The sequence below is a fragment of the Fusarium venenatum genome (genome assembly GCF_020744135.1).
Source record: "Fusarium venenatum strain MPI-CAGE-CH-0201 chromosome Unknown EDB82scaffold_3, whole genome shotgun sequence".
NCBI classification, from domain to species: Eukaryota; Fungi; Ascomycota; class Sordariomycetes; order Hypocreales; family Nectriaceae; genus Fusarium; species Fusarium venenatum.
This window is the reverse complement of record NW_027072131.1, coordinates 7,636,007-7,654,296: the sequence shown is the minus strand read 5'-3', so window position 1 is coordinate 7,654,296 and position 18,290 is coordinate 7,636,007. Positions and strand designations below refer to the sequence as shown.

General features: G+C 46.2%; 7 protein-coding genes across 7 annotated transcripts; 3 read left to right on the top strand and 4 right to left on the bottom strand.

The window, feature by feature from the left end:
- Positions 1-1,200: 1,200 nt before the first annotated feature.
- Positions 1,201-3,958, top strand: EDB82DRAFT_528291 (heterokaryon incompatibility protein-domain-containing protein; the record flags this gene model as incomplete). Its single annotated transcript, XM_025729118.2, has 2 exons — positions 1,201-3,412; positions 3,948-3,958. 2 exons carry the CDS (start codon positions 1,201-1,203, stop codon positions 3,956-3,958), a joined length of 2,223 nt encoding a protein of 740 aa, XP_025583417.2.
- EDB82DRAFT_539859 (uncharacterized protein) lies at positions 3,930-6,345 on the bottom strand (the record flags this gene model as incomplete). Its single annotated transcript, XM_065609320.1, has 4 exons — positions 3,930-4,320; positions 4,371-4,901; positions 4,951-5,490; positions 5,540-6,345. The coding sequence occupies 4 exons, from the start codon at positions 6,343-6,345 to the stop codon at positions 4,002-4,004; spliced, it is 2,196 nt and encodes a 731-aa protein (XP_065464301.1). The 3' UTR covers positions 3,930-4,001.
- Positions 6,346-6,862: 517 nt separating this feature from the next.
- EDB82DRAFT_510399 (uncharacterized protein) lies at positions 6,863-7,603 on the top strand. The gene is made up of 2 exons (XM_065608847.1): positions 6,863-6,995; positions 7,048-7,603. The coding sequence occupies exon 2, from the start codon at positions 7,048-7,050 to the stop codon at positions 7,324-7,326; it is 279 nt and encodes a 92-aa protein (XP_065464300.1). The 5' UTR covers positions 6,863-6,995; the 3' UTR covers positions 7,327-7,603.
- A 372-nt stretch (positions 7,604-7,975) lies between these two features.
- Positions 7,976-11,560, bottom strand: EDB82DRAFT_510398 (uncharacterized protein). Its single transcript, XM_025729115.2, has 3 exons — positions 11,200-11,560; positions 10,306-11,140; positions 7,976-10,252 (listed from the first exon to the last, which is right to left on the bottom strand). The coding sequence occupies exons 1-3, from the start codon at positions 11,483-11,485 to the stop codon at positions 8,149-8,151; spliced, it is 3,225 nt and encodes a 1,074-aa protein (XP_025583414.2). The 5' UTR covers positions 11,486-11,560; the 3' UTR covers positions 7,976-8,148.
- Positions 11,561-11,964: 404 nt separating this feature from the next.
- On the top strand, positions 11,965-14,981 carry EDB82DRAFT_528287 (uncharacterized protein; the record flags this gene model as incomplete). Its single annotated transcript, XM_025729114.2, has 3 exons — positions 11,965-13,922; positions 13,973-14,306; positions 14,352-14,981. The coding sequence occupies 3 exons, from the start codon at positions 11,965-11,967 to the stop codon at positions 14,979-14,981; spliced, it is 2,922 nt and encodes a 973-aa protein (XP_025583413.1).
- A 36-nt stretch (positions 14,982-15,017) lies between these two features.
- Positions 15,018-16,109, bottom strand: EDB82DRAFT_280516 (uncharacterized protein). The gene is made up of 2 exons (XM_025729113.2): positions 15,673-16,109; positions 15,018-15,621 (listed from the first exon to the last, which is right to left on the bottom strand). Exons 1-2 carry the CDS (start codon positions 15,945-15,947, stop codon positions 15,054-15,056), a joined length of 843 nt encoding a protein of 280 aa, XP_025583412.1. The 5' UTR covers positions 15,948-16,109; the 3' UTR covers positions 15,018-15,053.
- Positions 16,110-16,160: 51 nt separating this feature from the next.
- EDB82DRAFT_510394 (uncharacterized protein) lies at positions 16,161-18,119 on the bottom strand. Its single transcript, XM_025729112.2, has 4 exons — positions 17,728-18,119; positions 17,501-17,673; positions 16,636-17,450; positions 16,161-16,588 (listed from the first exon to the last, which is right to left on the bottom strand). The coding sequence occupies exons 1-4, from the start codon at positions 18,063-18,065 to the stop codon at positions 16,340-16,342; spliced, it is 1,575 nt and encodes a 524-aa protein (XP_025583411.1). The 5' UTR covers positions 18,066-18,119; the 3' UTR covers positions 16,161-16,339.
- Positions 18,120-18,290: the final 171 nt, after the last annotated feature.

Here is an 18,290-nt window from a genome sequence, read left to right as displayed (position 1 = left end):
TGGATACTCAGTATCGGATGCATCCCAAACTATGCGAGTTCAGTTCGGAGGCGTTTTACGACGGCAAGTTAAAGTCTGGGATAGGCATGTCTGACAGGCCGCTCATGAATTCCGATTTTCCATTTCCACCTGCGCAGACGAGCAATTCAGCTAAGCCAGATTATGAGCGAGCTATCTTTGTCAACTGCGACATAAAAGAAATGCCCGGCAAGTCAAAGGAGAACAAGGGACAAGCAGAGCTTTGCCTGAACATCTGCAGACTCTTGACCTCCCAAAGCAACGCTCAATCCATCGTCGTTCTAACGCCTTATACCCGACAAGCAGAATCCTTGAAGCGTATGTTATCTGGGCTACACCAGACCATCGAGGTTTCGAGCATCGATGGGTTTCAGGGACGCGAGGCGGATATTATTGTCTTTGTGACCGTTCGTTGTAACGAGCATCGTAGTATTGGATTCCTAAAGGATATGCGCCGTATGAATGTTGCATTAACTCGTGCAAGATCGGAAGTCATTGTGGTTGGTAACCGAGTGACGTTGACGGAAGGCACAGAGGATAAAGATGCTTCAGACATGTGGAAGAGGTTGCTGAGAAGCTTGACGGAAGTGAAGTTGGAGGTTCCTACTTCTGAAGCACGATTGGCTGGTGGGATGAGAAAAGATCGGGGTCTGGCAAGGGTGTCGTGAAGCGTGGGACAATGTATTATAGGACTTGTTTACCTAAATATGCCTTGCTTCTTGGTAGCACTCTACGATGAGAAGCCTTGTGTCACCTGCATAGCCACCGCCACTGTTTGGGCTTTGCTAAAGACGGCTAGCTGCATTGCTAGGCATAATTGGTTTTTACTTCACATCCCTTATATCAACCTTTCAAGTCGGTGGCGGATTATGCCAAGCTAAGGCTAAATGTATCCTTGAAGTTTTAGCCTTTATGGTTGAAGCCCGTCAAACGCCACATTTAAGAAATAGTTCAGTAATGATCTAAGTGTCTTACTGTTCTCAGACAAGGCATTTTCATTCCTACCTAGCCACTTCAATAACCAGAACTGACTTCCTGCAGCAGAAACTCATAAAGATTTTATTCAAGTATATAATATTTAACTATATATCTTTCATTACAGTATATATACTTAGGCATATCTATTACTTACTTCATGTTACACTGAAACCAACAACTAAAAAGCAAACCCTTCAACTCAATATGCCTCCACTAAACCTAATGCCTCACTCTTGCATGTACTGTCGGAATATTGCGATTGATACCATGTGGTCATACAATCGTAACACCGTGTACCCACTGCGGAACAAGCTTGCATCGCTGGGTTTCGGTGATAGACTGGGGCCACTGCACCAGGGAACGTATCCTTTCCAGTTCACGTTTAGGCAAACAAGATATGCTGCCAACTATGGCTGTGATTTTGCGAGGCGCTTATTGCTTGGAAGCAACTTATCACGCTATGACCCATCGCTATTTGGATCTAGCGGATTCATGCAACATCCGATGGACTCATGGGAGCTTGTTGCAATTTTGAACGCACATCGTGAACGCTTCAAAACATCAAGCTGGTTCTCATCTGATAACATTGCGCGAGTGGTGCCAGATATCTCGAGTATAGAGTTCGCCTTCGCCAGCTTAAAACCCAGTCACTCATCTGACCCCGGTGAGCAAGAGGTCATGTACAAGCATGTTGGAGCGGAATTTGATGTTTTTGCTTACCCCGGAGACCCTGCCGCTGGACATATATCTGCTCGTCCCATCGAGGCTGAACCTGCTTCCGGAGAGGCTCTCGCTAAATTGGGCAGTTGGCTCCGGACATGCCAGATTCAACATGCCAACTGCCATAGAGTAAGGGCTGATGGGAGTAAGTGGACTCCAACGAGGCTGCTAGATGTATGGGGAGACTCAGACAGCAGGGCCACAGGGATGGCTCGACTGGTGGAACCAGCGATTACCCAAAGACCTGGTCAGCTATTTCCATTTGCAGCTCTGAGTTATACTTGGGGAGGCGACCAACCCTTGCGGCTCGAGAAGAAGACTGAGTTGGCACTCAAACAGGGTATTTCTCTCGAGGATCTACCACAAACACTACGAGATGCGGCATTCGTATGCGTAAGATTAGGACTTCGGTACTTGTGGATTGATGCACTTTGCATCAATCAAGACGACGATAGCGACAAGGCAAGGGAGATCTCTACCATGCCAAAGGTCTATGGCCACGCTGTGATTACGATTTCGGCCACACGGTCTCCTTCGGCGAAACACGGATTCCTAGGTAGACGAAGTCTTGAACAAGAGGCTGAAGGGGTTGGCGTTATGCCACTCTCCCCTGGCGGGTATCCAGAAGTTCTTCAGGAGGCTTACCAGATTCCTTTCCTTTGCGCAAATAACAATCCTCTGCTAGCAAGACGCGTCGGGTCAATCATTCTCTGCGCCCCTGACCAGGAGTTGGAGCCACTGCTTACACGAGGTTGGACATTTCAGGAGCAATTACTGGCCACGAGGACTATTGAGTTTGGATCTCTTAGAACTTCATGGCATTGTCTGGAGTCTCATGGTGTAGGCGGCTTCGTCGATGGTTGGAAAGACAGTTCCAAAGATCTCGATGATGCATCACACTGGCACGACAAATATCGAAAGTTCTGGCAGATTGGCCCTTACTCAGATCCCTCAATTGACACAAATGAAACAAAGGTCAAGGCCCTACAAATCTGGAAAGGGATGGTAGAGACTTACTCGGCACGTAATCTTACGAATACCACTGATAGAATACTTGCCATCTCTGGTATTGTTGACAAGCTTAGTCCTCTCTTGGGGACATATCGGGCTGGTTTGTGGGAACCATCGCTCGTGGCAGAGTTGCTTTGGATGATAGATCCCGTTAAGGATCAGGATGAGATGCATAGACTTCTTCCAAGACCCTGTACTTACCAGGGCCCGAGCTGGTCATGGGTTTCGGTAAACTCTCCAATTACATATATGGAACTTTCATCGACAGCCGAGGACGACGTAACGGACGACACTACATATTTTTCATTTCAAGAATTTAACGCAACACCATACTCGCCCCCACTTCTCAATCGACACAATGTGCTCCGTCGAATGACAGAAATTACAAAGTGCCAAACAGAACCAGCATACCTTGATGCACCCTTTGGAAGCATTAAAGAGGAATCGGCTTTATTACAAATCAACTGTGCTATGAGGAATGCTACTATGAGCTGTCGAAAGAAACCTGACCAGGGAGACGATCTGTTCTCGGACGCGGTTCTCAACCAAGCGTTCGTTCAAGATCGGGAGGTAATGATTTTCCCAGATACTTTGGACGATGCAATATCAGATCACGCAACTGCGATTTCTGTCCAGTTGCTGGAGATAGCCATGTCTTGGGACTACCGTGAAACGGTTTCTGAGGGTATGACAATGTGTAAGGGGACAATAGAAAGTATTGGCTTGGTTGTTATTCCGCTGGAGGACGGAACCGGGAGATTTCGTCGGGTTGGATTATTCAGACAGTATAATCCAAGTTTCTCTTCCTATTTCTGGGGGGAAGACTGGGAGACTGTTGATTATTCATCTGAGAAGAGCTTTATAGAAAGATCACAAAGACTTATGAAGTCAAGTTTAGTATTTAGTGACTGTAAGTTTACAACCGAAATAGTATAGTTAAGCTTTAAAGTAATACATATTAGATAGTAGTAAGTGTTAATACTGACTACGGCATTATGTTGTCAATCATAACAGTATGTTTTGGCTACCGTGCTCAAACTCGTAAAGCATGATGGAGATGCTGATGCTCGACACTCAGTATCACATGCATACCCAGCTGGGCGAGTCCAGTTTGGAGGAGGTTTGTGAGAGCAAGTTGAAGTCTAGAATAGGCATTTCTAACAGACCGCTGATCAGGTTGGACTTTATATAGCTATTGTACTAATAATTGTATATAATAGGGGACATGTGAAAATAATTATAATGTTGTCCTAGCTATAGCCTTTATCCTCCCTTTACTGAAGAGAAAAGTCATCAAAAACAAAGTCAGGAGAAGCCGTCAAGCAAGAGACAGTGACCGACATGGACGTAACCTCTTCAGCTGGCATGAACGTGTAATCGAACAGTTCGTAGTTGTACGAAGTAATCTGGTCGTTGAGTGGGCGGGTTTCGGTAGAGGAACCAAATGCGATCGTGAACGAGCAATCCGCGGGTACATATGCCGCCCCAGCCGACCAACTGAACCGGAGGGTGTAATACTGGCCTGCATCTAGAGAAACGGCTAGTGGCTTGGTGAGTGTAGCTGATTTCTTAGTAGATCCAAGCTGAACATATCTAGGCTATGTTAGATTGCTTGCAAATCACCAATCGCAGAAAGAACTCACAAATAATTGTTGCCTGAGTTTGGAGAGGGGCCATCAACTGTACTTCCAGCTTGGATAACCATGCCGTTGTTGCCAAACCAAGCATAAGTACTGTCTTCAGTCGATCTGACCTCGAAGCTAGGGTTCTCGATACGTGCACCCGTCACAGGGAATGCCTCACAGCCCCCAACTTGAATCAGTGCAGTATCATCGACGTAAACAGATCCCAGTTGTTGATTACCGTTGTTGTAATCGCAGTAGAAAACGATTTGGAGAAAGAAATTGTCGCTTGCTGGCATCTCGAAGCGAACTGAGTAGATGGTATAACCTGTCGAAGAAGTTGCTCCAGCTTTGACTTCGGCATTTGGATACCTGATGGCATCACTGTAACCGCCGTAGATATAACACTTTCCGTTATCTGGGAGGGTATTTGGCTTCCAGAAGAAATGATAATCGTAGGTTTCACCTGGTGTAAGATCTCCTGCACTGAAATATTGTTCGAGGTAGGTGCCATCGTTCAATTGAGAAGTCATAGTTCCGCTAGGGAGCAATCTGGTGATGGTTAGCCTCCTTCAGTCGGGAAGTGGACAAGATGACTTACGCCTCCCACTCGCCGGTTCGGGCATTGGATGGATCATTGACGAATTCTCCTCTGTTATAGAACTCCCATCCTTGGTTACCGTTTACGGGCTCAAAACCTGGGACTTGGGCGGCATTTACAGGGCAATGAGGTTGCTCTGGTTGGGCAGGGATGAGAAGCGTGGGCTTGGCGGGGGCGTTGGGGTCGACAGGAGTAGCATCACATGCATTGGTGATATCCAGAACCGATGCATCATCAATAAAGACTTCAGCTGTATAGCCGTTGTTTTGCTGGGTACAGGAGACACCGATTTCAATAGCCGGGTCCAGGTTGTCTGCCGAAATGAAGCTCGCCGAGTACAAGTGATATTCCGTATCAGATGGAAGTGGTACTTGGGTCAAAGTCGTATAATAATCGAATGTAGCAAACACGAAACACTGTGTATTGGCAGGTGGTGCAGATGCGAGAGCATAGTAGAAGCGGATAGCATATTCTGTGCCTGGCACTATATGTATTCGCTGCTCCATGCGTCGTTCTTGTCCACCGGGAACAGGGAGATCACTAGTATTGATTAGCCCAAGTCATTAGGAAGTTGAACACTTCAACATACGCTAGACCATCACCTGTGCGAGCTATTTCAGAGTCAACAGTGATGCGGCCGCCGCCCCAATAGAAGCCCCAAACACCCCCATCATTTGAAGGCTCAAATCCGGGTTGTCTAAGCAAATTAGTAGGCTCAACGCAGGTTGAAGTTGTAGTTGTAGGGTCAGTTGAAGTTGTGACATCGGCAGTTGTCGTTGTTTCAGCGGTTGTTGTAGCATCCGTAGTCGCGGTGGTATCGATAGTTGTTGAGGATTCCATAGGCGAGCTGGTGTCAATGGAAGTCATGGTTTCAGAAGATGCTGCAGGAATTTTTGATGTAGTGGGGTGGACTGATAGCGTGAAAGTATCAGAAGTCGTGACATCAGTAGACGTCGCCTCATTAGATGTAACATCGGTAGACGTCTCCTCGCTAGATGTAGTAGGATCACCAGAAGTAGTGGAATCATCAGATGCCGTAGGATTGACAGAGGTTGCTGTTACTGATGATGTTGCAATTGCATCATCTGATGTTGTTGGAATTCCTGACGACGTAAGATAGCTGAGAGTTCCGCTTGTAGAGGAAGTCGGGTTTTCAGCAGTCTCAGAATTGCTAGGTGTTCCGAAAACTGACGATGTGCGATCTTTTGATCTTGTTGTGTCAGATGGAATGATGCTAGTATCCAAGGTGGATGTCGAAACGATAGGGATCACCGTCTGGGTTTCCAACTCAGATGAGGTTAAAGAAGTTCTAGTTGACGGTCGGCATAGACCTGCGTCAACTCCCAAGAGGTTGGCCGCCACATAAGCGACTGCAACTGCTTTGATTGATACCATTGTAAGCAAATGACTGTTTCACGGCTTGGTGAACTGAACAATGGAGAGCGTTGCAAGTCCTCACAGGTGGAAGTCCCGTCATCTTTAATGAGGAAATTGGAGAGGTAACATGGGTATAATCTAGGGGATCAGAAACTATCGATTTCTTTATCAGCTGAAATGCATTTAGTTACTTTTGCAGGATCAATAGTTTCGTAGTAGTGGTTCCGCAGCTAACACCGATTCGATTAAGTCTAGAACTGGGATTCGTTAACAGTGTTGACATTTCCCTGAAGTAACCATATTGGGAAATTGGTGGCCTTAGTGCTTCTGCACCTGCATTTCTAGTTTGATTTCCCCTTTAAAATTTGTCTCGGCGCCGTATCCCCTTTCGGCCGGCAACAGCAGCATTGATTCTAATACAAGAGTATCGAGTTTATTTATTTCTAGTATAACTCGGCACCGCACGGGACTCTCGTAAATATGGATAGGAGGTGATTATGACACAGATGACCAATCAAAGATATTTCAGTAACGACTCGATTATTAAGAACTAACTTGCTATAGTCTAACCAGCATGTATCAGATCACTGTCCGCTGTCTGAGCATTTGGAGCCGATTGGTGCCATCACGAGATCGCCACCCACTCCAGTCCAGTCGTGAAGTATAGGCTATATGTGTTAGTTATGGTACATTTCTAATAAGCCATACAATCTATCTTACATGCGTTCCGGGTGTCTTCTAACACCTGTTGTACTTGTAGGTGAAGCACTGAGTGCTGGTACCGGCGGGCACGCATGTGTAGACGGTGCAGTAACCGCCAACACAGCTTTGGCCACCAGGGCAACTGGCGCGAGTATCAAGGTCTTGAGGGACAGCATTGGGAGCGGGAGCAGCGATGGCAGCGCCGAAAAGGGCAGTGATAAAGATAGCGGCCTTCATGGTGATAATTGTTGCTGGGAAGTTGCTGGAAATTCTTGTCGTAGGTTGTTTGGATTGTAGAGTGATGCAGAAGTACTGAATTGTGAGGAACTAAAGGTGATATTTATACTTCCAAGAATCTATTCTTCCACCGTCCTACATTCTAGGTCTCCAGGCTAACGATACTTCCATCACGGAGTTTAGGTATAACGAGCCGAGCGGTTATTCGAAGTTCGGCCATCCCCCAGCTTGTTGAGGAGGAAGGATCATGTTTCTTTGAGGCACAATATTTACTGAGGCGGTATGAAAGCAAGCTGCAAAGCAGTAGAGAGCCTCGATATAGTCTCTTACAGAGTCATGACATAGAAGGATTTGAAACTATCCTAAATTGGCCAAATGCAGTCGATCTACGGGCCGAAGTTCCGATCCAGATCTGTACACACTCGTCACGCCTAACCTCATGTGAACAGTTATATCAGCCGCAAATTCACGCATTACCTATTTAAGCTGAAATCCTACGGAAGCTCAATTTGTCTATAAGAGGAAGGAGCAATACTTACTAATTATTGCATACAGCAAGAGTGCAATATCAAGCTATAGCAATGTTTTATCAGCTTTGAAGTCTGCTGTTCAACGTGACGAGTCTATCAAAAGATACATGAGCAATTGTTGCAGGTGGAGAGTAAAAATGCTAAATGGAAATAGAGATCGTGCATGAACTTATGCATCTACCAGTCTGTTGGCATGTATGAATGTGAAGCTCTAGAAATATTTATTTGCTAGTATTTATCAATGTAAAGAGTACTACATGCCAATTAGCTTACAAGCAACTGTCAGTCACTTGGCCAGATGCCTAAATCTATCTCATATCCCTAAACGCTATATTGAGTTTCACTTTTACCCCTATCCGTCCTTCTTCTTCTGCTTAGAAGATTCAACGTCGTCATCTGGTTTGTTGTCGTCGTAGCGGTAGACACCCTCATCATACGTTAGTGGTCTCCGACTACCACCAGAAATTGTTGACCGACGCCCGTACATAAACCGCTCCCTAAGCCGCTGTCTTTGGGCTACTGTTTCATTTTCTTCCTCCTGCCTAGCAATACGGCGCCTTTCATCGAGATTTGACCTTAAGAGTTCTTCAACTGAATCTCGACTAGAGTTACTTCCATAGAATTCATGAGTACTTGTGCCTAGGTTTGAAGGAGCTGGAGCGGCTGGTCGTGAAGCTATCATTGTATTCGCCTCGGCAATTCGTTCCATGAGCCTTTCTCTTTGGGCTTCCAGTTCCTTTGTTTCCTCTAACATGCCTATCCGATGAGCAGTGCTGTTACGACTCTCTTCTTCGTCTGAAGCTTCACTGTAGTATCTTTGATAGATTGTCTTAGAACTCTTATCTGGATTTGGAGGAGCTGGAGCGGCTGGTCGTGTGGAAATAGTGGCATTTGCTTTACCAAATCGCTGGCGTAGACGCTCTTCCGCCTCCAGCGCTTCTCTCTCTCGACGCCGTTGTTGTTTTTCTTTTTTATAGCCCGAGGTCCGTGCTGGCGCACTTTTGGTAGTGCGAGTATCGTCCATATCAGGATCATCAATGCCTTCAACCCTGTAACGAGGCCGCTCATCAATGATGATTGGTCTCTGACGACGGTTTGAAGAAGGTGGTTCCTCAGCAAGAATAATTCTCTCACGACTTGCAGTGATACCAACATTATGATACAAACTTGGAGTATTGTTAGGGGGGCCTGGTACTGGTGGTGAGTGTGCGGAAAATATGTTGTCGTGGTCTATAGTTGGAAGACGCCTCGATCTATCGTGGCGGTTGAGGTTCAAAACCCTTTTACCATTGATATAAACTCCGGATTGACGTTCATCTGTTGATCTGCCACCTCGCCTGTTCCGGTCTTGGATTCGCTTTGAACCTTCATCATCTGCCTCGTAAGTAACCCTCCTTCCTCGTACGCCTGATGACTCTGGTATAGAGGGCATCGCCGTGCGTTCCTCAGATAACTTTATCTGATACGGTTCTGAAGATTCTACGACAACACTATGTGGCGAAGCATGGAATGATGAAGCTCTTGTCATGATCGGGATTGTTTCTGCTCCACTGGTCTCTTGCGCATTTGAGTTCAATGATGACAGTGAAAGTGTTGGTGATGGCATCTCTTTAGTGGCTTTGGCTCTAGCTGATCCCGAGATATCGATAGTATCTGGGGGCTGTCTGAGGAAAGTTTCAATGAGCGATGATGTTCTCTCGGCCTCTTCAACGTTCCGATCCTTGGTGTGTTCGGTTTGGCCAACTTTGCGTTGATTTTCTTGATTTTGCATGATGTGCTGTATGATACTGTCATTGTGAAAAGTACTGGGCAGATCTCGGAAGGAGTAGGTGTCGAAGAATAGACTGTCATTATCGACTGTCAGATCAAGATCCTCATAGGCCTGATCCAAAAAGTTCCACCATGGAGCTTGAATCAAAGGTGGTCTCCATTGGTCCCAAAAGTCTTCAGAAGTAAACAGGTGCGATGGCACATAGTCTTCGTCTTCCCTCAGATCCTTCACCGTGCTTCTGCTTTTGGGTCTGGATACGTCTATGCTGTTGTTGCCATCCTCATTATCCTCAGGTGCGTTTTCGTGGTAGCTTGGTAGAGACTTGAGGGCAAGCGAGCGCAAATGTCCAGCAAGATGATCTTCCAGACGACTGTTTATGTCAGATTCTTCTTTCCCGCAAAGGGGACATGAAGAAAATAGCTGTTTCATTTTACGGCTATTTTTATTCGCCATGGCCCGAAGTTGTTTGTCGCTTAATTTGCTCGTATGAACCTCCCGCATATGGGCTATGTAGTCATTGGCAGAAGGGAATGGCTCCGAGTCATGGTGAGACGGGCAACGCCAAAATCTGCGATGCTGTTGCAAGTGGCTCAACCATTGATCGCTATGGTTGTACAATGCTTCTTGTTGGTCACAGTCTTCAAAAAGACAGACATATGGATCCAGATCATTCTTAATGTGATTTCTAAGGTAACAGTCAGCAGGTCTATTGAGACTAGAAAGTTCGGAAATACTTACTGCCACTTAGTCTCATCAAAAGCTTCCTCAGCTGGTAGTGCGCAAAGACAGTATGGGCATGTAATCTCCCCGAGGCTTTGCAGATCATTTACCAGTAATTCCTGTACCGTCGGCTTGTTGCTGGCAGCGCCTTTTTTAGAATTCAAGCTTTGCTCGTACTCAGCCAGTCTTTGATTCTTCAGCTGTTCATACCGCTTCTTTACAGCGTGACCAGGCGCCGGAGGAAAGGCAAGGCTCTCGTGACTGTCGAAAGCAATTGTCTTACTTACAGAGATGACTGAAGGGGTTGAGGCGGCAATTCTGAACTTTTCCGGAGCTAGTGTTGTCGCACTCTTGATTTGTGACGGGGTGGCGGTGGCTGGTTTTGAGACAGTGCTACTAGTCTTTGGCTGTTTTGGCCTGGACTCCGCGAGAGAACCGACAGGCTTCGCGGATGGAAACTTGATTGAAACGGCAGGGATAGTATCCTGGGTTTTGGTGTATACATTGCCGTGGCGGAATCTTCTGTAAAGGATCTGTTTTCTCCGAAGAAGCATCGTTCGAGCCAGCCTTTCTTGGAGAGTCTCGCCTAGATTGGGAAATCGATCATTGATGTGACGCTTGAAATTGTCCAGAAGAGTCTCCTCGACATTGTTTCCTTCATCATCCTTGACATGGAACTTGCTGGCTGTTAGAGCCTGTGTATCTTTGCTGGCACGACGAATAGTGTTCGAGATCTTATTGAGGCGACTTATCTCAGCCGCGATCTCGTTAAGCGATTTTGGAAAGTTCTCGGAGGGAACATATCGCTCGCCTGCCTCTAATGATTTTACAAGAGTGGTGAGTATACTTAAGCCTAACGTAGGTTAGAAGGTTCGGTTCGTATAAAAACGTCGGTTGAAAGATTAGACTCACATTCTTGACATTGATAGTTTAAAGACTCAAGTAACCCGGTCACAACACTATGAACCTCGGGCGCATATCGCAATCGATGATCCATGGATGCTGAACCTGGGGCAAATACTCCAATACTAGCAGCCCAGCTGGAGAATCTGGCTACCTGATCCTCTATCATTGACAGTTCTCTAGGGTTGATTGAAGACGCAGATATGAGACATTTTTGAAAAGATTGAAGGCACTGGTTGGCTGAAGTCGCAATTGTTGGACCCTTTCGTTCCGGGTCACCGTCTACTTCAGCCATTATGGCCAGTCTGTAGCCCTAGGCTTGGGTCAACGCATGGAGCAATCGTTGTCAAGGCACAATAAGTTATAGTCAGATAACAATATTATTGTCAAGCTGATCTGACGTCGCGTGATTGGTAGCTTTATAGCGCAGCACTAACAGATAAGCTTAGATGACTAACAACTCCATGCAAAGCTAAAGCCTTTAACCCAACCTCCGGAAAGTTTAACGGCTGGTCCTAACTCGACAAGACATTACTATCTATTAAATATATAATAGACAATCTCAATAAGACTCCTCTAGTAAACTAAGACTCTCTGTAGTATCCTGCTCTTCATAGACGTTACTAGATAAGATCCTGATGTTAACTTGTCAGCATACCCCGCTTTACTCAGCCGCAATGTGATATCTTTCGTCGCTGACATATCACCTCAGGATAAAGAGTTGTTCCCTCACATCAACCTCATGAATTCAGCTCCTAGGATTGAATTTGATCAATGGCGATCATATCTGACCCAAAATCCGACAGAGGTAGCAAAGAGCTCTTACGAGAAGCAGTTGAAACATTCTTGGAAGTGGCCAATATCGCGCAGCAAAATGAAATCAGCCCAAATGTCAAACGATTCTACAGTCATCTCAGCTGCCACTGCTACAGGCTACTGGGACAGTTGTCACAGGCACAGGATATCACTTCAGTCTTGGGTGGAAACCTACTAAAAGAAGCTGTGTCTCACCTCGGGTTATTAATCCCAGAAAGCGGTCTATCAGAATTTGGTGGTTATTCTGTCGCCCTTGAGACGCGACTCAGGATGCTAAGCCTTTGGTGGAGGGAGACCAAAAGGCAGTCACACGAAGCAAAGCTCGACTTCATCAATAGATGGCTACGACCTGATATCTCCACGGAGGAGAGACAAGAGGTGGATACAGTACTTGAGAGCTTAGCGGATACGCTCGATAAGCAACAACCGAAACAGACCATTCAAAGAACCATCCACAAAGCCGCGTCTCTCGATATTGGACAGCCAACCTTTGCTGTTTGGAAAGCTGCCAAGTCCATCTTTGATGCCTTGGTTGACTGTAGAGGATGTACCTGTCCTTCACAGCATGAGTATAGGGCCAAGCTCGAGTTAGGAACATACCGCACAACGGAAAAGAATGTGGCTGTCAAGCCTGCAAGGAGACGTGTTCGCAGGCATGTCCCAGATGATGATGTGTCTGGCTGTCTTGAGCTGAACATGTTCTTGACTATGGAACAAGATTGGCACGAATTTCGAGTGCAGGACGTAAGAGAGAAGACTGTTCACTTTGCATCTCCCTCCAACAAATCAACACTTAGGGGTAGTGCCAGTAGGGGAAAACACACCAAGGTTGAGAAACTGTGCACACCAATCTTCGAGACCCGGGCTAAAGCTCTACAACGACTCGTTCTACGCTTAACTAGTGGGGAACTCTATCAGCTAGGATTTGAAAAGAGCAATATCGACAAAACTACAGAACCAATCTCCCTTACTCAATGTTTCGAAGAGAGAAGGGACTTTTTCATGGACAAGACTAAGCGTATCTTGTCCTTAATCATCGGCTACACGGTCCTTCATCTGTACGGGACTTCATGGCTTCAGTCGGGATGGGGGTCTTCGAGCATCAAGTTCTTCCAAACAACGTCAAATACGATCCCTCTCCGGCCTTTCATCGAGACACAACTGCCCAAAGACGGTGCTACTGATTTGGCTGATGGTTCTGAGGATGATGAGATCAACGACATGGATGCTGGACATTGCTGTCCAGAGCTGGTAGCACTGGCTGTTGTTCTGTTGGAGATCAACTTTGTCAAACCTTTCAGCCAGCTAGCAGCCATGCACGACATCCAACTAATAGAGACTCGGAGCGGACGTATCACTCTCATGGACGTTGATCAAGTTCTCGAGGGAGAAGAGGGCGGCGAAGAAGGATGGCGATATCAGATCCCGGAGGAGTCTCTCCTGCTGGAAGCTATTGATAACTGCCTTGACCCAGAGCTATGGGAAGACGAGGGACAACCCTTGGATGATGAGACACTCAGGTCACGAATATATGACAAAGTTGTAAGGCCTCTACAAGATCACCTTACTACCGGCTTTGGTATCGAAGTGGAATCCCTCGACCAGTACGCCAAGAACTTAGACTTTTCAAAATGGAGCCAAGGCATCGTCACACAAGATTCATATAGCCAGTCCGTCTTTCTTTCACCAAAGACAGGCACGCCTTGTCGAAGCCCATCCCCGGCAAGCCTTCCACTGCGAAACAAGTTTTCTATCAGCACGCAGATAGACAGATCGATGCAGCAGTATTCACAAATGCGCTCCATGCTACCATATTCAGCATCAGACTTGGATCTTACTACTAATTGCGACGGCCCACAAAGAGCTTTCCAATTCTTTGATGACCAAACTAACGACGGGCCTATGTTTGCAAATGAGTGAGTTTCCTAGCTTCGTACAGACGACGCAAACTTACAGTCCATAACAGGAGAGAAAGATATAAAATCCGGAAACAGGATTACCTGAATGTTTACGACAAATTTGTGGGTAGGCCTTTTGCGAAGTCTACTTCCACGCCAGTCAAGATCGCCATCCTAGACACGGGCATTGAAAGAGGCCATGCACTTGTGGAACCTCGCGAAGATAGTCTCAAAGGAAAGAAGAACTTCTACAATCCCTTACAGACGAACGTCGCAGATACACACGGACATGGCACGTTTACTGCAAGTCTCATTATGGACTATGCTCCAGATGCAGAATTGTACATAGCAAAAATTGCAGACAAGGAAAATACAAGACCTGATGCTAGTATTGTTGCAAATGTAAGCTCTAATCATTCTTTCCCGTATTCTTACTCACTTAGCTAGGCAATTCTACATGCTATTGGTGAGTGGCAAGTTGACATCATTTCCATGTCCTTCGGATGGCCTTCCTCCGATTTTGACGGCTACGAAGCTCTCGAAGCAGCTATTGATAAAGCGTACTCTAAGAAAGTCCTCATGTTTGCCGCCGCTGCTAATAGCGGTGGTCGCCTTTCTCGCGCATACCCAGCAAGCAGTCCGCATGTTATTTGTGTGCATTCCACGGACGCGTTAGGAAACGCCTCTGATTTCAGTCCAACGGCTGATCCAAACTCAATAAATATCGCCACAGTCGGTGAGTGTGTAGAGTCGGCATGGCCCTCGTTTCTATGCGATAGCTCGAATTATGACTGTGTCAAATCTCGAAGCGGCACATCGTATGCTGCGCCTATTGTTGCAGGTGTTGCTGGCTTTTTGCTACAGTATGGTCGCCTGCATTTAACGGGTGGTGAGGCAATTGCAATGAAGAGACGAGATAGGATGGAGGCGGTACTGAGACGATGCGCAGAGCGAGGCCCAAATTATCAGCCTAGGGGTGGATATTTCTCGGTTGATCTCAGTTTGGAAAAGCAGAATCTGTTTGGAGAGACGCTCGAATGGGTGAGCTATGAGATTGGGAAGGTATTGAAAGCATAGGATTGAAAACCAGCATGTGAGACTATATCCCCCGCTCAGAGATTATATACCCAATATGACACTTGCCCAGTATCAGTGATCATGTGGCTCTGGCATCGGTATACCACACAACACGACTTCATCATCTTCCATCGCCTCTTCTTCACCAAAACCTTGAGACTTTGCATCTGGCTCTTCGACGCTGACGATAGAGAGGTCAGAATGTTTCACTTTGCTCTCGCTATCCATCATAGCCCCCTTGCGAAATTCCTCCTCATTTAAGTCCCCAGTCTTTTTCACGATAACCTTGCTCACACGGAATGCGAATACGAAGTCACCGCTAGCCTCCCATTTTGTTCCTTCACTCGTAGTAGTTTTGCCTTCAATGCCAGGACCGCCGCCGACAGGGACGGCACCACCACTCCATACTGTCCCATCAACCTCTACGGCAAGGTTACTACCCACTGTCCGGGACTTGAGCGTTTTTGCCTCGGCGCCAGTGACAATTTTGAGTCCCGTAATAATGTAGATAGGTTTTCGGTACCGAGTAATTTCCAAGTAGCGACGCACAGTTTCGGCCTCGACGCACTTCTGAAGATACGTCGGGGTCGGTGTAAACTGAGTGGTCTCAAGAGTTTTAAAGAAGAATGTTTCTTGATCGCTATTATTGTAAGAACAGGTGTTGCGTGATTAATGCTCTAGATATACTGACCTTCTTTCAATTTCAGCACCGACGTCGACACCAAAGCCGAAAACACTAAGGAACTTAGTCAAAATGGAGAATCTCCCGCTCTTCAATTTCTCCTTTGTGTATTGGACACTCTTTTTTTCCAACTTGGTGATATCGGAGTCATCAGAAGGCGGATGATAGAAGCGGGGTCGATGAGGCTCTTTCACTGAGGTGATGACATTGCCCAGCTTAATTGGACCATTGGGAGGATTGTCCCATGTAGGTGCGTAGAAATAATAGAATTCACGGTTAGCCATCTTGATTTATAGACAGATTCCTCTCGTTCTGTACGCTAGTGATAAAAATGTGTTTGGAATGAAAATGCAATGTAAAATGCGGCTGAACCCAACGGATAAGCTTATTAGGTGGTGGCCCAATCTCATTTTGAATACTGCATGCGTTTAGTCAGCAGTCTCCTGATATCCATCTAAGTCGATGGCTTACTCTAAAATAATATTTTTATTTTTACTGTCTAAACAAATGTTGTTCTAATCTTTATTGCGTCTTTTATTCCTGTCATGGCTTGCGGTTGTTGGATCGCTGCTCGATTATTGCCCCCTACTTAGTTTGAAACTACTCAATAAAGTGATCAAATGCCTTTCTAGTGAGGAATTATGTAGTTCCAGTTGAAAGAGCATGTATTGGAGCTTTAAATAAAACTTTCACCTCCGCTGTAGTTCTGAATATCTGTAATCATGGCTTGCGTAATCAAGCCGCGCTCAATCTGAACGTCACGATATGAAGGCTCTGGATAAGGACTAGGCCAACTATCGTCTACCTTGTCCTCAAGGGCCAGCGCATGAGCAATCAGAAACTTAACCATCCACTTATCAAATCTGTATGACTCAACATTCATTGAGTTGATACAGCCCCGTTGGAATACTACCAATCGATTGATCTAACATGTGTTAGTATGCGGGTAAACGGATCCGGACATACCCATACCATTCTCTCAACACTTGGCCAATATCTTCTTAGCTGTACCAAAGACTCTAAGTTCGACCCGAGACGAGCCCGTGAGTCTTCAAGCTCATGGGCTTCTCCAAACATGAACGTATGCAGTAGAACAGAAGAGGACACGATAGTGACGTGACCAACGATATTGTACAAAGCTTCAGCTCCAGGGACTTCTCTAGACGCTTTTAGTACCTCGCAGACGACTATAGCATGGGCTTTGCAAGTTGCAGAGTATTTGTTGCTGTTTCGTGTCTGAGGTCGACGTCGATCCAGGTAGTGGTAGAACAGTAGGGTGTAATAATGATGATAGCCCAGGTGAAAGGCAACAAAGACACGACCTAAGCCACGGTCCACAAATGTTGTCAAATTCTCCCTTGAAAAGGAAAGTGTGGGACCAATGGCTTCCTCAAACGCCACAAGCTTGTTTTCGAGGTGTCGAACCGTGTCGTCTATGAACGATTCGTCCCATTCCGTTGTATCAGCAAGGTCTTGGTGAAAGTTCTGTATCTCCGTATATATCTCGACCAGGTTGACCATGTAACCCCATAAGCCAGGCTTCCATTGCGAATCAGGGATATCAGGGTCTCCTGCTTTCATCTGGTTCAAGACGTACTCATCCATTGGCGGTCGGGGATGAGTATTTTGCCATTTGAACTGTCTTGACAAATTGGAGCCCCCACTAGCCCAAGTGTCAATGATGAAACATGTCCAGTATATTCGTCGCTTGACTTCACGGGTGACTCCGTCATCGGCGTCGTTACAAACACCAAGCTTGAGAATTTGAGACATTCGACTAGCCAGTCCTACACAAGTCATTAGATACATAGTATGGTAGTATATTGTTGCAACATACCAAAATACAATGACTCCGCGTCAGCATCTCCTTCGCCAAAGAAGTTGTTTCCCACCAAGATGCAAGCCTGGATGTTCTCGATGCAAATGTGTTCGAGATCATCTTTCAGTGATTTAGTTGCCTCAGCGCGATACATTGGTCCGCGGGCAACTATTTCTGGCTGTGCGGCAAACCTAGCTTTATATCAGATCTCTGACTACCTTCGATCAACTTGGATGTTGCGGTACCTTGCAGACATGCCCATCATAGCAAGGAGAACAGGCTTCGAGACTGTGCCTTGAACAACAGTGTCTTTGAACGTTGGCTCATGGAATAGGCTATGAGGTGAATTATGGATGAAGCGAAAGTAGAGATCGACCAGATGTATCTCTTCTTCTCGTATGTTGAGCTGAGGTTGAGGTGCCAGGGGCCTCTTGGCTGTTGGCGATTCAGATAGTCGTGTAGTTTCTGCATTTCCAGGGCATGGTAAATTTCGCTGTAGGCATGGAGAACATGGTAGATTGGCCGTGCGGTCGCATTTTCGTTTGCCTGTCCTGCAGTTCAGACATGCTGTTGGTGGTCTCATTACTGAGAGGTGTGATGCATCTGTAAGTGATGATGTATTCGGAGAAGAGAATTTTGGCAGGTACAGTAGGAACTCCAGTGAGTGGGGGATGTAATGCACTAAGCTTCTATAGTGGAATTAAATGATCACGTGTCTACCTGTAGCTGAACATTCATGCCTTGCAGTCTGCATATACTTACTTTTTGCAATCCTCACCTTCGTAGAACATCGTGAGCGGTCTAAGGG